Genomic DNA, 14394 nt, shown 5'->3' on the forward strand with positions numbered 1-14394 from the left:
GACTCCCTCTTTTTAAAAAGACATTGATGAGGAAGACAATATTTGCTGTAACTAACCAATTGATGGCCCTCTGTAAGTGTGTATGCATGTATATATGTGCATATGTTTTAAAGATTCTATTCTAGCTGGATACAGTGGTTCATACCTATAATGCCAGCACTTTGGGAAGCTAAGGTAGGAAGATCATTTCAGCCTAGGAGCTTGAAACCAGCCTAGGTAATGTAGTGAGACCCTATCTCTTAAAAAAAAAAAAAAGTTAGTTGGGTGTGGTGGTGTGCATCTGTGATCCTAACTACTCAGAAGGCTGAAGTGAGAGAATCGCTTGAGCCTGGGAGATTGAGGCTTCAGTGAGCTGTGGTGAAGCCACCGTATTCCAGCCTAGTCAGCAGAACTGGACCTTGTCTCAAAGAAAAAAGTCAAGATTCTCTTCAGTTTTGTCTTTTAATTCAGTATTTCCTTGCTCTTGCTATCTTGCTTGAAATATTTCTTAGATGCTTAGAAGAATCTCTTAATCTCATTAGTTGCTTACATCTCTCTCTCTCTCTCTTTTTTAACATAAAACTGCCTCTCACCCTTTTAGACCTTCCTTCTTACCTCATTCTATCTGAATTTCCCATTACTTGCAGAATGGACTATGATTTTGGGTCTCAGGGCTGCTTAAACTAGGATGTGTAGTAGGCTTATGGAGAACTAGAATAATAGCACAAAATTGTTTAGGGTACAATTTGAGTTTCAGTCAGCTATGTGTTTAGAGTATACCTAATATTTATAATGTGTTTCTTTGAATTGAAAATGTCTGTAACATTTTTCCCTAAAATTTTGACCTTTCTGATACTGGGATAACAATATAATAGAAGTATTTCTTAAATAGAACTTATATGTCTCAAGCTAAGCCTTTCAGGAGGTAGTGACCTCTCTTCATTAGAGCTTGAATATACTCATGATTATATTTGGTTTAGATTCCAATTCCTGGATGAATATGGTTGTGGCAAGGGTAGCAGGATTGGCTTTCATTAATGCAAATGAAAGAGATTATAATGACTTTATATTAAAGCAACCCAGCCAGGTGTGGTGGCTCACGTCTGTAATCCCAGCACTTTGGGGAGCTGAGGCACACAGAATACTTGAGATCAAAAGTTCAAGACAAGCCTGGTCAACATAGTGAAACCCTGTCTCTACTAAAAATACAAAAATTAGCCAGGTATGGTGGCACACAACTCTAATCCCTGCTACTTGAGAGGCTTAGGCAGGAGAATCACTTGAACCTGGGAGGTGGAGTGGCATTAAGCCAAGATTGTGCCACTGCACTATAGCCTGGGCAAGAGAGTGAGACTCTGTCTCAATAAATAAATTAAATAAATAAATAAATAAATAAAATATATTAAAGCAACCCCCAAGACTGATTTTCTCAGAATGGGGCTGTGTGTGTGGCAGACACTAAGCACTTTCTCCCTCACTTACTTTTCTTTTTAATGCATGGGCATGAAGGGATCATACTGTATACTTTCAAGTGTAGCACATAGTAGGCCCTTAAATATTTAATGCATGACTAAATGCCAGGGCTTATGGGAATAAGATGATTAGAGCTAGCTTAACAATTACTTATTTATCAATTAATGCATTGATATGTAGTTTTACTAAAAGAACACATAATACATAATACTTCCAATTTATAAAAATAAAGTTAGGGTTTTTTACTGCATTTGGAATTATGTAGGCTTTTATTTCCAAGGTTATTTTTTAAATACATAAATGTACAAAGTTGTCCTATAGACTCAAATTTCAAATAAAAGCATTCCATTAAACTTATAATGTCTGTTTTATCATAAAGTCTTTTCCTGGTCTTTACTGTGTATTTTTTAGCCTGGAGTCATTTAAATTTATGACAAGCACAGTAATGTCTTTAAATCTTTCTAGTTGACAGTTAAAGAGCAACAGAAAACTCTCTTTTGCACAAATGATATTTTGCTTTTATTTTTAGGACTAGTGAATTTAAAGTTTCTACTGAATTTGCTCTCTCTAAATTCCTATATTATATACTTTGATTGTTATAACATAAAATAGCTAATTATCTTGAAATTAAATTATTTTAAATTTTTATAATCTGATTCATGTATTTCTTTAATCAGCCATTTTACTAAGATGTTTAACTTTGTGTTTCCATTTGGCATTCTTTACCACCAAAGGATGATCACTGAATTAATTATGAGAAAAATTAACTATGCTAGAAAGCCAAAGAGTCCATGATGATAAAAATAATTACTCCTTTTTTTTAAAGAAAAAAAAATTGACAGCTAAGAATCGTTGCTTAGAGAGATGTGATTGATTAGAAGGACTAGTTCTTATGACTTTTTGACCCGGTCAAAAAATAGTATCTCTCCAAAGCAGGAAAAGTAGCAGTCTAATTCTCTACATGTAATATTTTCTGCCAGAAAATGTAAATAGTAGGGAAGAATTTGATGATGTGAGAAATACTATGTGGATTTCACTTCCTTCCAAATATAAATATTTTGAAATATTTTACATAAGAAATGTCTAGTGTGAATATTACAATCCATCTTTAGTCTTAGCTAGTGAATATATATCTTACATAATTATTTAGGAGTAATAAATACTCTTTAAGGTTTTGCAACTTTTAAAGATCAGTTTATTGACTGTAGTGAGCTGCGATTATGCTTTCACATTCTAGCTTAGGAGTCAGTGAGAACCCATCTCAGGAAAAAAAAAAAAAGATCAATTCCTTTAAAAATTATAAAATTGATATAATTGCTACAATAAATCCAAACCTCTTGCCATGACATTTTCAAAACCCTGTACCTCTCTTTGCAATTTTATCTCTCACTATATCACTCCATATATGGTCAGCGCTCAATTATGTGGTAGTGAATTAATTCATGTTGGTTTAATTGTGTTTAACGCATATTGGAGACCTTGGAAAAGTTCACCTTTCAAACCAAATCTGTAGTTAGAATTTGCTATTGCTGATCTCCTAGACCAACCTGTCTTGATCTTCTCTGGTTGAAAGGGAGAGAAAAAGGCTTGGAGAACTGCCTGTTCCACCCGTCCCTTGCAAAGGTGTACTCTAGGATTAGCTTCTCTCCATTAGCCTAGGAAGCACAATCAAGACTAACACACAATCATAAATTGATTACAGTTTTAAGTGAGATTTTTCATCCTTTTACATGTAAATTCAGGGTTTGTTTGTTTTTTCCTGCTCTCGACTTGCTCATTCAGACTTACTGAGAGTTGACTATTTATTTTCTGCTCTTTTGTTTTTACTGATATTTTCACCTACTTTAAATGCTCATCCTTTTCTTTTCAAATCCTAGCATCTTTTACTCCCTTCAGAGAGCATTAATCAGACCTTCATTTAATTCCCTTTCTAGTGTACATTTTATTCTTCCTTGTATTTTAGTTAGGGTTTGTTTTGTTATTTTTCTATCAGTCCTACCATTTTTCAGTGAGCCTGTCTGTTTACCTTAGCAGCTTTGTATGGTACAGAGAGTTTAGATAATTAATGAAGGTGGTGAATCAGAGACTGAATGAATGACTCCTAAAAAAGACTTCCATTTCCTTCTTTATTGTTAGCATTTTATGGACTTCACCTAAACTGAGGTGAGTTAACTAAGATATACATTCAAGATAAAGGAACCATCTGGTATTTGTTATAGTGACATACTGAGGAATATCTTTCATTTGTTTTTCACAGCTACAGATCATAGGAATTAAATTTATAAATATTTCTCACTATGTTACATTAAATATTTCTATTTTATTTATATTCTATTTAAAATGAATGTTTTATTGTGTTCTGTGTATTAACTATCCATATTAATTATCCCCTGTTAGAAATAAGAATGTCTTTCTTATCTGTAGACTAGTGTCAGAATCTGATTGCTTACATGAGTGGTCTACTTAATGGGGATCTAATTGTCTGGAAAATGTATTGCCACTCCATATTTTATTCTTTCAGAAACAGGTGGGTGAGATGAAACTACAACTTGAAAATGTCATCAAGGAAAATGAAAGGTAAATCAATTAACTATTGGTTCTATCTTTTATCATTGTCTTAGGTAATTTTTATTTTTGTTATTTGATATTTGATAGCTATTAATGGTAAAGAATGTGGACTCGATATATATTTAGAATCATTAGCTCTGGAGAGGACTCAAGATGGCGCTGTGAGAACAACCCAGGATTGGAGCTCTCGTTGAATCCGCAAAGAGGTGAGTCCGAGCTGCATTTCCAGACTGATCTTTGTTGCCCACAGAATGGGGAAACTCCCAAGTATAAAAAAGACACGGGACGCCAGGCAGTAAGTCTGCCTGGCAAAGCCCGCAGCCGGGGCGGCGGCGGCTGGCCCTACCCAGCAATCCCCACAGGGCGCGCTTGTCCGGGTGCCCTGTTGAACCGGCAACCTGAGACTTGAGAGGGCTGGACTTGAGACTGAACGAGACTTGGACGTTAGGCCAGCCCAGGGGATTGCAGGGACAGAGCATTTGGGATACCCAGTGGGACGAACAAAACTGCGATTTCAAACTATCCCGAGCAGACGGTCCGAGACACTGTGTGAGGGAGGGGCGTCCACCACTACCGAGGCAACCCACCCCAACTGAGATACACGCCCACTGCTGACGCAGCCAGCCGTTGCCGAGGCAACCCGTCCCTACTGAGATACACGCCCACTGCTGACTCAGCCTGCTGTTGCCGAGGCAACACGCTACAACAAAGAGACTCCGCCGCAGGGCGTGGCGGAGACCACAGCAGAGCCTGCAGGAACAGGGCGAATCACACAACAGCAGGGCAGAGACTCGGCAGGCAAACAGTAGCTAGTCTGCCTCCTAGCTGGGCAGGACGCCTCAAAGGACATCGAAAAATAAAGCCCAAACCCCCCAACACAGAGCATTTGAGAAAAAAAGGGTTTTTTTTAATGAGCTCTGTTGCAGCAGAATCAAACATAGCAGCCTAACAGCCCTGAATGAACAACAGAGCTCACAGCTCAGAAATTGAGCTCCTAAAAAGAACAGACTGTGTCCTCAAGCAGCCCCCTGACCCCTCTATATCCAAAAGACTGACATTTGGCAGGCAGCATCCTGGGACAAAGATAGCAGAAAAAGAAACTGGTAGCATCCCTCACTGTGCCACAGCTGCTAGAGGTGCACCCCAGACAAGCAGGGCCTGGAGTGGACCTCAGCAGTCGTACAGCAAAGGGGCTAGGCTGGTAGAAGGAAAACCAAGTAACAGAAATACTTCATCATCAACAATCTGGGTGTCCACTCAGAGACCCAATCGAAAAGTCAGCAACTACGCAGACGACAAGCGGATAAACCCACAAAGATGGGAAGAAACCAGCGAAAAAAGGAGGAAAACACCCGAAACCAGAACACATCGCCTCCTAGAAAGGACCAAAACTCCTCACCAGCAAGGGAACAAAGCTGGACGGAGAATGACTGTGACGAAATGACGGAATTAGACTTCAGAAGGTGGATAATGACAAACTTTTGTGAGCTAAAAGATCATGTATTAAATCAATGCAAAGAAACTAAGAACCTTGAAAAAAGATTTGAAAAAAGATTCGAGGAAATGATAACAAGAATGGATACCTTAGAGAGGAATATGAATGAATTAAAGGAGCTGAAAATCACAATACGAGAACTTCACGAAGCATGCACAAGTTTCAATAGCCGAATTGACCAAGCAGAAGAAAGAATATCTGAAGTCGAAGACCAACTCAGTGAAATTAAATGAGAAACCAAGATTAGAGAAAAAAGCCAAAAAAGAATGAACAAAGTCTCCAAGAAATGTGGGACTATGTGAAAAGACCTAACCTACGTGTGATAGGTGTACCAGAAGGGGACGAAGAGAATGAATACAAACTGGAAAATACTCTTCAGGATATCATCCAGGAAAATTTCCCCCACCTAGCAAGACAGGCCAACACTCAATTGCAGGAAATTCAGAGAACACCACAAAGATATTCCGCAAGAAGAGCAACCCCAAGGCACATAATCATCAGATTCAACAAGGTTGAAATAAAGGAGAAAATACAAAGGGCAGCCAGAGAGAAAGGTCGAGTTACCCACAAAGGGAAGCCCACCAGACTCACAGCAGATCTCTCGGCAGAAACACTACAAGCCAGAAGAGAGTGGGGGCCAATATTCAACATTCTTAAAGAAAAGAACTTTCAACCCAGAATTTCATATCCAGCCAAACTGAGCTTCAGAAGTGAAGAAAAAATAAAATCCTTTGTGAACAAGCAAGTACTCAGAGATTTTGTCACCACCAGGCCTACTTTACAAGAGCTCCTAAAAGAGGCACCACACATAGAAAGGAACAACCAGCACCGGCCATTCCAAAATCACACTAAATGCTAAAGAGCATCAACATAATGAAGAATCTACAACAACTAACAGGCAAAACAGCCACTTAGCATCAAAATGGCAGTATCAAATTCACGCATAACAATATTAACCCTAAATGTAGATGGACTAAATGCACCAATCAAAAGACACAGACTGGCAAATTGGATAAAAAGCCAAAACCCATCAGTGTGCTGTATTCAGGAAACCCATCTCACATGCAAGGATACACAAAGGCTCAAAATAAAGGAATGGAGGAAGATTTACCAAGGAAATGGAGAGCAAAAAAGAGCAGGATTTGCAATTCTCAGCTCTGATAAAATAGACTTTAAAGCAACAAAGATCAAAAGAGACAAAGAAGGCCATTACATAATGGTAAAAGGATCGATACAACAAGAAGAGATAACGATCCTAAACATATATGGACCCAACGCAGGAGCACCCAGATACATAAGGCAAGTTCTTAATGACTTACAAAGAGACTTAGACTCCCACACAATAATAGTGGGAGACTTTAACACTCCACTGTCAATATTAGACAGATCAACCAGACAGAAAATCAACAAGGATATCCAGGGCTTGAACTCAGACCTGGAGCAAGCAAACCTGATAGACATTTACAGAACTCTCCACCCCAAATCCACAGAATATACATTCTTCTCAGCACCGCATCACACCTACTCTAAAATTGATCACATAATTGGAAGTAAAGCACTGCTCAACAAATGCAAAACAACTGAAATCATAACAAACAGCCTCTCAGACCATAGTGCAATCAAGTTAGAACTCAGAATACAGAAACCGACCCAGAACCGCACAGCTTCATGGAAACTGAACAACTGGCTCTTGAATGTTGACTGGGTAAACAATGAAATGAAGTCAGAAATAAAGAAGTTCTTCGAAACCAATGAGAACGAAGACACAACATGCCAGAACCTCTGGGACACATTTAAAGCAGTCTCTAGAGGAAAGTATATAGCAATAAGTGCCCATATGAGGAGAATGGAGAGATCCAAAATTGACACCCTATCGTCAAAATTGAAAGAGCTAGAGGAGCAAGATCAAAAAAAGTCAAAACCCAACAGAAGACAAGAAATAACTAAGATCAGAGCTGAACTGAATGAGATTGAGACGTGAAAAACCCTTCAAAAAATCAATAAATCCAAGAGCTCGTTTTTTGAAAAGATCAACAAAATAGACCACTAGCCAGACTGATTAAAAAGAAGAGAGAACAACCAGGGGGAGGACTCAAGATGGCGCTGTGAGAACAACGCAGGATTGAAGCTCTCGCTGGACGCACGGAGAGGGTGAGTCGGGGAAGCATTTCCAGACGGATCTTAGTTGCCCACAGAATGCGGAAATTCCCAGGTATAAAAGAGACGCGGGACGCCAGGCAAGGTCTCTGCTGGCGTAGCCGGCAGCCGGTGGGGCTCCGGCCCGCGCCGGAGCACAGAGGCGCTCCACAGCACTCCATACAAAAGCGCACTGTTACGGGTGCCCTGTTGAACCGACAAACTAAGACCCGAGAGGGCTGAACTTGAGACTGAACGGGTCTTGAACTGTGACCCAGCCCAGGAAATCCCAGGGACTCAGCGTTTGGGGGAGCGCAGTGCGACAAACAAAACGGCAATTCCAAATGCTCCAGGTGAATAGGGTTTTTTTAAAAGTGCAGCTCCGCGGGGGAGGGGCATCAGCCATTACCGAGGCAATCAGTCCCTACTGAGGTACACGCCCATTGCTGACGCAGCCTGCTGCTGCCAAGGCAACCCGGTACAACAGAGAGACTCCGCCGCAGGGCGTAGCCCAAGGCAACAGAGCGGAGACCACAGCAGAAGGGCGGAGCCTGCAGGAAAAGGGCGAACCTCACAACAGCACGGCAGAGCCTCGGCAGGCAAAAAGTGACTAGACTGCCTCCTAGCTGGGCAGGACAGTGAGGCGGACACTCACAAGGAAAGCCCCAACCCCCCCCCCCGACAGAGCATCTGACGAAAAAAAGGGGTTTTTTTTTTTGTTTGTTTGTTTGTTTTCATGGTTCACTGATGCCTTTTATTTTGAGCACAAAACCACTGGTGATCTTGCCTGTGGCCACCCCGGAGATGACCCTGGAGGTTCATATTGCTCCAGACACTTGGTGGAAAGTGAGGCGAGAAAAACAACGATTTGGGCCAATTACATGACTGCAAAGCTAGGGCTGCCAAGTGGGCTCCAGGGAGCTTGGCTTCTGTAGAAGTTCTAAGCAAGCAGTGCGAACTCCATGGTGGTGGGCAAGGGGAGCTAACTAGCAGGGACCCCTGCAAGTGTTGGTCGGGGGGCCTGGAGCTGCCCGAGCTGACAAGAGGGGAGGAGTCTAATTAGCCAACAGGCGACTGAAGGGCTGGCCTGCCCACTGCTTACTTGGCCAGGGGGTTTCTGAAGTTCCTGCCAGCAAACTTGGCCTTGCTGCCCAGCTCCTCTTCAATTCTGAGGAGCTGGTTGTACTTGGCCAAGCGCTCAGATCGGCAAGGGGCACCAGTCTTGATCTGCCCAGTGCACAGCCCCACCACCAGGTCGGCGATGAAGGTATCTTCAGTCTCCCCAGAACGATGAGACACCATGACGCCCCAACCATTGGCCTGGGCCAACTTGCACACCTGCAGGGACTCGGTCACAGAGCCGATCTGGTTCACTTTGAGCAGCAGGCAGTTGCAGGACTTCTCATTTGCAGCCTTGGCAATCCTTTTCGGGTTGGTCACTGTGAGATCATCCCCCACCACCTGGATTCCTTCACTGGCTGTGAAGTTCTTCCATGCTCCCCAGTCATTCTGGTCAAAGGGATCTTCGATAGACACCACTGGGTAGTCCTTGATGAAGGACTTGTACAGGTCGGCCAGCTGGTCAGGTGAGATGTACCTGCTGGGATCATCAGGAGACTTGAAATCCAGGTCATACTTCCCAGACCTGTAGAACTCAGAGGCTGCCACATCCATGCCGATGACCACCTTATCGGTGTAGCCAGCTTTCCCAATTGCAGTCTTCAGCAGCTCCAGGCCTTCTTTATTCTCTAGGATGTTGGGAGCAAACCCGCCTTCATCGCCCACATTGGTGGCATCTTTCCCGTATTTCTCCTTGACGTTCTTCAGGTTGTGGTAAACCTCCGCTCCGATGCGCATGGCTTCCCTGAAGTTTGCGGCACCCACTGGGAGGATCATGAACTCCTGCATGGCCAGCTTGTTACCAGCATGGGAACCGCCATTGATGACGTTGAATGCCGGCACTGGTAGGATGACTTCGGAGTTGCCAGCCAAGTCGGCGATGTGGTGGTACAGAGGGACCCCCTTCTCAACAGCACCGGCTTTGCAGACAGCGAGGGATACCCCCAGAATGGCATTTGCACCAAACTTAGATTTATTTTCTGTTCCATCCATCTCGATCATCAATTTGTCAATCTTCTCTTGTTCTGTGACATTCAGTTTCTTGCTAACCAGGGCAGGCACAATAGTTTTATTGATGTGCTCAACAGCCTTTGAGACACCCTTCCCCATATAGCGAGTCTTATCATTGTCCCGGAGCTCTAGGGCCTCATAGATACCAGTTGAAGCACCACTAGGCACAGCAGCTCTGAAGAGACCTTTTGCGGTGAAGAGATCAACCTCGACAGTGGGATTCCCACAAGAGTCAAAGATCTCCCTGGCATGGATCTTGAGAATAGACATGGTGGATTTCTAACCGCTGGGTCTCGTCGCCTAGGAGAGAAGCAGAGAGTGCTGCAGACACCAAGATGAGCCTTAAGCAGAGGACGTCTGCGTGCTGTGGGTCCTCACAGCTTCTGTCAGAAGAGGTTTTTCTTACGAGTTAGGGTGCAGCAGAACTAAACATAGCAGCCTAGCAGCCCTGAATGAACAACAGAGCTCACAGCTCAGCACTTGAGCTCCTACAGACTGTCACCTCAAGCAACTCCCTGACCCCCCTATATCCATAAGACTGACATTGGGCAGACATCATCCTGGGACAAGGATAGCAGAAAAAGAAACTGGTAGCATCCCTCGCTGTTCCGCAGCCGCTACAGGTGCACCCCAGACAAGCAGGGCCTGGAGTGGACCTCAGCAGTCGTACAGCGAAGGAGCTAGACTGGTAGAAGGAAAACCAAGTAACAGAAATACTCCATCATCAACAATCTGGGTGTCCACTCAGAGATCCAATCAAAAAGTCATTAACTACACAGACGACAGGTGGATAAATCCACAAAGATGGGAAGAAACCAGCACAAAAAGGAGGAAAACACCCGAAACCAGAACACATCGCCACCTAGAAAGGACCAAAACTCCTCACCAGCAAGGGAACAAAGCTGGATGGAGAATGACTGTGACGAAATGACGGAATTAGACTTCAGAAGGTAGATAATGAGAAACTTTTGTGAGCTAAAAGAACATGTTTTAAATCAACGTAAAGAAACTAAGAACCTTGAAAAAAGATTTGAAAAAAGATTTGAGGAAATGATAACAAGAATGGATACCTTAGAGAGGAATATGAATGAATTAAAGGAGCTGAAAAACACAATACGAGAACTTCGCGAAATATGCACAAGATTCAATAGCCGAATTGACCAAGCAGAAGAAAGAATATCAGAAGTCGAGGATCAACTCAATGAAATAAAACGAGGAACCAAGATCAGAGAAAAAAGTGCAAAAAAAAATGAACAAAGTCTCCAAGAAATGTGGGACTATGTGAAGAGACCTAACCTATGTTTGATAGGCGTACCAGAATGTGATGAAGAGAATGAATCCAAGCTGGAAAATACTCTGCAGGACATTATCCAGGAAAATTTCACCCACCTAGCAAGACAGGCCAACACTCAAATGCAGCAAATACAGAGAACACCACAGAGATATTCCGCAAGAAGAGCAACCCCAAGGCACATAATCGTCAGATTCAACAAGGTTGAAATAAAGGAGAAAATACAAAGGGCAGCCAGAGAGAAAGGTCGGGTCACCCACAAAGGGAAGCCCATCAGACTCACAACAGATCTCTCGGCAGAAACTCTACAAGCCAGAAGAGAGTGGGGGCCAATATTCAACATTCTTAAAGAAAAGAACTTTCAACCCAGAATTTCATATCCAGCCAAACTGAGCTTCAGAAGTGAAGGAAAAATAAAATCCTTTGCGAACAAGCAAGCACTCAGAGATTTTGTCACCACCAGGCCTACTTTACAAGAGCTCCTGAAAGAGGCACTACACATAGAAAGGAACAACCAGTACCAGCCATTCCAAAATCACACTAAATGCTAAAGAGCATCAACATAATGAAGAATCTACAACAACTAACAGGCAAAACAGCCACTTAGCATCAAAATGGCAGTGTCAAACTCACACATAACAATATTAACCCTAAATGTAAATGGACTAAATGCACCAATCAAAAGACACAGACTGGCAAATTGGATAAAAAGCCAAAACCCAGCAGTGTGCTGTATCCAGTAAACCCATCTCACATGCAAGGATACACAAAGGCTCAATATAAAGGGATGGAGGAAGATTTACCAAGCAAATGGAGAGCAAAAGAAAGCAGGAGTTGCAATCCTCATCTCTGATAAAATAGACTTTAAAGCAACAAAGATCAAAAGAGACAAAGAAGGCCATTACATATTGGTAAAAGGATCGATACAACAAGAAAAGCTATTGATCCTAAATATATACCTACTCTAAAATTGACCACATAATTGAAAGTAAAGCACTTCTCAGCAAATGCAAAACAACTGAAATCATAATAAACAGCCTCTCAGACCATAGTGCAATCAAGTTAGAACTCAGAATTCAGAAACTGACCCAGAACCACAAAGCTTCATGGAAACTGAACAACTGGCTCCTGAATGTTGACTGGATAAACAACAAAATGAAGGCAGAAATAAAGAAGTTCTTCGAAACCAATGAGAACAAAGACACAACATGCCAGAATCTCTGGGACACATTTAAAGCAGTCTCTAGAGGAAAGTATATAGCAATAAGTGCCCATATGAGAAGAATGGAGAGATCCAAAATTGACACCCTATCTTCAAAATTGAAAGAGCTAGAGGAGCAAGATCAAAAAAACTCAAAACCCAGCAGAAGACAAGAAATAACTAAGATCAGAGCTGAACTGAAGGAGATTGAGACACGAAAAACCCTCCAAAAAATCAATAAATCCAAGAGCTGGTTTTTTGAAAAGATCAACAAAATAGACAGACCAATAGCCAGATTGATTAAAAAGAAAAGAGAGAACAACCAAATAGATGCAATAAAAAATGATAAAGGGGAAATCACCACAGATTCCACAGAAATTCAAACCATCATCAGAGAATATTACAAACAACTCTATGCGCATAAACTAGTAAACCTGGAAGAAATGGATAAATTCCTGGACTCCTGTGTCCTCCCAAGCCTAAACCCGGAGGAAGCTGAAACTATGAATAGACCAATAACAAGGTCAGAAGTTGAGGCAGCAATTAAGAGCCTACCACACAAAAAAAGCCGAGGTCCAGATGGGTTCACAGCCGAATTCTACCAGACACACAAAGAGGAGCTGGTACCATTCCTTTTGAAACTATTCCAAATAATCCAAAAAGAGGGAATCCTTCCCAAATCATTTTATGAGACCAACATTATCCTGATACCAAAACCCAGCAGAGACTCAACAAGAGAAGAAAACTTCAGGCCAATATCCATGATGAACATAGATGCAAAAATCTTCAATAAAATATTGGCAAACTGATTGCAACAGCACATCAAAAAACTTATCCATCATGATCAAGTAGGATTCATCCCAGGGATGCAAGGCCGGTTCAACATACGCAAGTCTATAAACATAATTCACCACATAAACCGAACCAAAAACAAAAACCACATGATTATCTCAATTGACGCAGAGAAGGCATTTGACAAGATTCAACAGCACTTTATGCCAAAAACCATAAATAAAATTGATGCAACGTATCTCAAAATAATAAAAGCTATTTACGACAAGCCAACAGCCAACATCATACTGAATGGGCAAAAACTGGAAGCATTCCCTTTGAAATCTGGCACTAGACAAGGATGCCCTCTCTCACCACTGCTATTCAATATAGTACTGAAAGTCTAGGCAGAGTAATCAGGCAAGAAAAAGAAATAAAGGGTATTCTAATAGGAAAGGTGGAAGCCAAATTGTCTCTATTTGCAGACGACATGATAGTATACCTAGAAGACCTTATCGCCTCAGCCCAAAACTCCTGATAAGCAACTTCAGCAAAGTCTCAGGATATAAAATCAATGTGCAAAAATCACAAGCCTTCCTCTACACCAATAACAGACTTAAAGAGAGCCAAATCAAGAATGAACTGCCATTCACAATTGCTACAAAAATAATAAAATACCTAGGAATACAACTTACAAGGAACGTAAGGGACCTCTTCAAGAAAAACTACAAACCACTGCTCAGTGAAATAAGAGAGGACACAAATAGATGGAGAAACATTCCATGTTCCTGGTTAGGAAGAATTAATACCGTGAAAAAGGCTATACTGCCCAAAGTAATTTACAGAATCAACGCTATCCCTATCAAGCTACCATTGACTTTCTTCACAGAACTATAAAAAAACACCATGAACTTCATATGGAACCAAAAGAGAGCCCCCATAGCCGAGTCAATTCTAAGTATAAAGAACACAGCAGGAGGCATCACACTACCGGACTTCAAACAATACTACAAGGCTACAGTAACCAAAACACCATGGTACTGGTACCAAAATAGAGATATAGACGAATGGAACAGAGCAGAGGCATCGGAGGCAACACAACATATCTACAACCATACAATCTTTGATAAACCTGACAAAAACAAGCAATTGGGAAAGGATTCCCTGTTTAATAAATGGTTTTGGGAAAACTGGCTAGCTATGTGCAGAAAGCAGAAACTGGACCCCTTCCTGACACCTCACACTAAAATTAACTCCAGATGGATTAAAGACTTAAACATAAGACTTGGCACCATAAAAACCCTAGAAGAAAATCTAGGCAAAACCATCCAGGATATAGGAGTAGGCAAG

The 14394-nt window shown here is 41.7% G+C and overlaps 1 protein-coding gene and 1 pseudogene across 6 annotated transcripts in view; one reads left to right on the forward strand and one right to left on the reverse strand.

The window, feature by feature from the left end:
• Positions 1 to 14394, forward strand: part of SCLT1 (sodium channel and clathrin linker 1) — a 245784-nt gene that overhangs the window by 52382 nt on the left and 179008 nt on the right. For all 5 annotated transcript variants that reach the window (XR_008480049.2, XM_054252918.2, XM_008992707.5 and 2 more), the window contains one exon: positions 3974 to 4029. Coding sequence is in view for 4 of the 5 variants with exons in the window: in XM_054252918.2 (XP_054108893.2) it covers positions 3974 to 4029 (56 nt within the window). In the remaining variant the exon portion in view is untranslated. The remainder of the gene's footprint in view (positions 1 to 3973; positions 4030 to 14394) is intronic.
• Positions 8392 to 10168, reverse strand: LOC103791845 (alpha-enolase pseudogene; annotated as a pseudogene). Its single transcript, XR_008480050.2, has one exon. The product of XR_008480050.2 is annotated as an alpha-enolase pseudogene (transcript).

This window comes from Callithrix jacchus, chromosome 3, assembly GCF_049354715.1.
Source record: "Callithrix jacchus isolate 240 chromosome 3, calJac240_pri, whole genome shotgun sequence".
In the NCBI taxonomy this organism is placed as follows: Eukaryota; Metazoa; Chordata; class Mammalia; order Primates; family Cebidae; genus Callithrix; species Callithrix jacchus.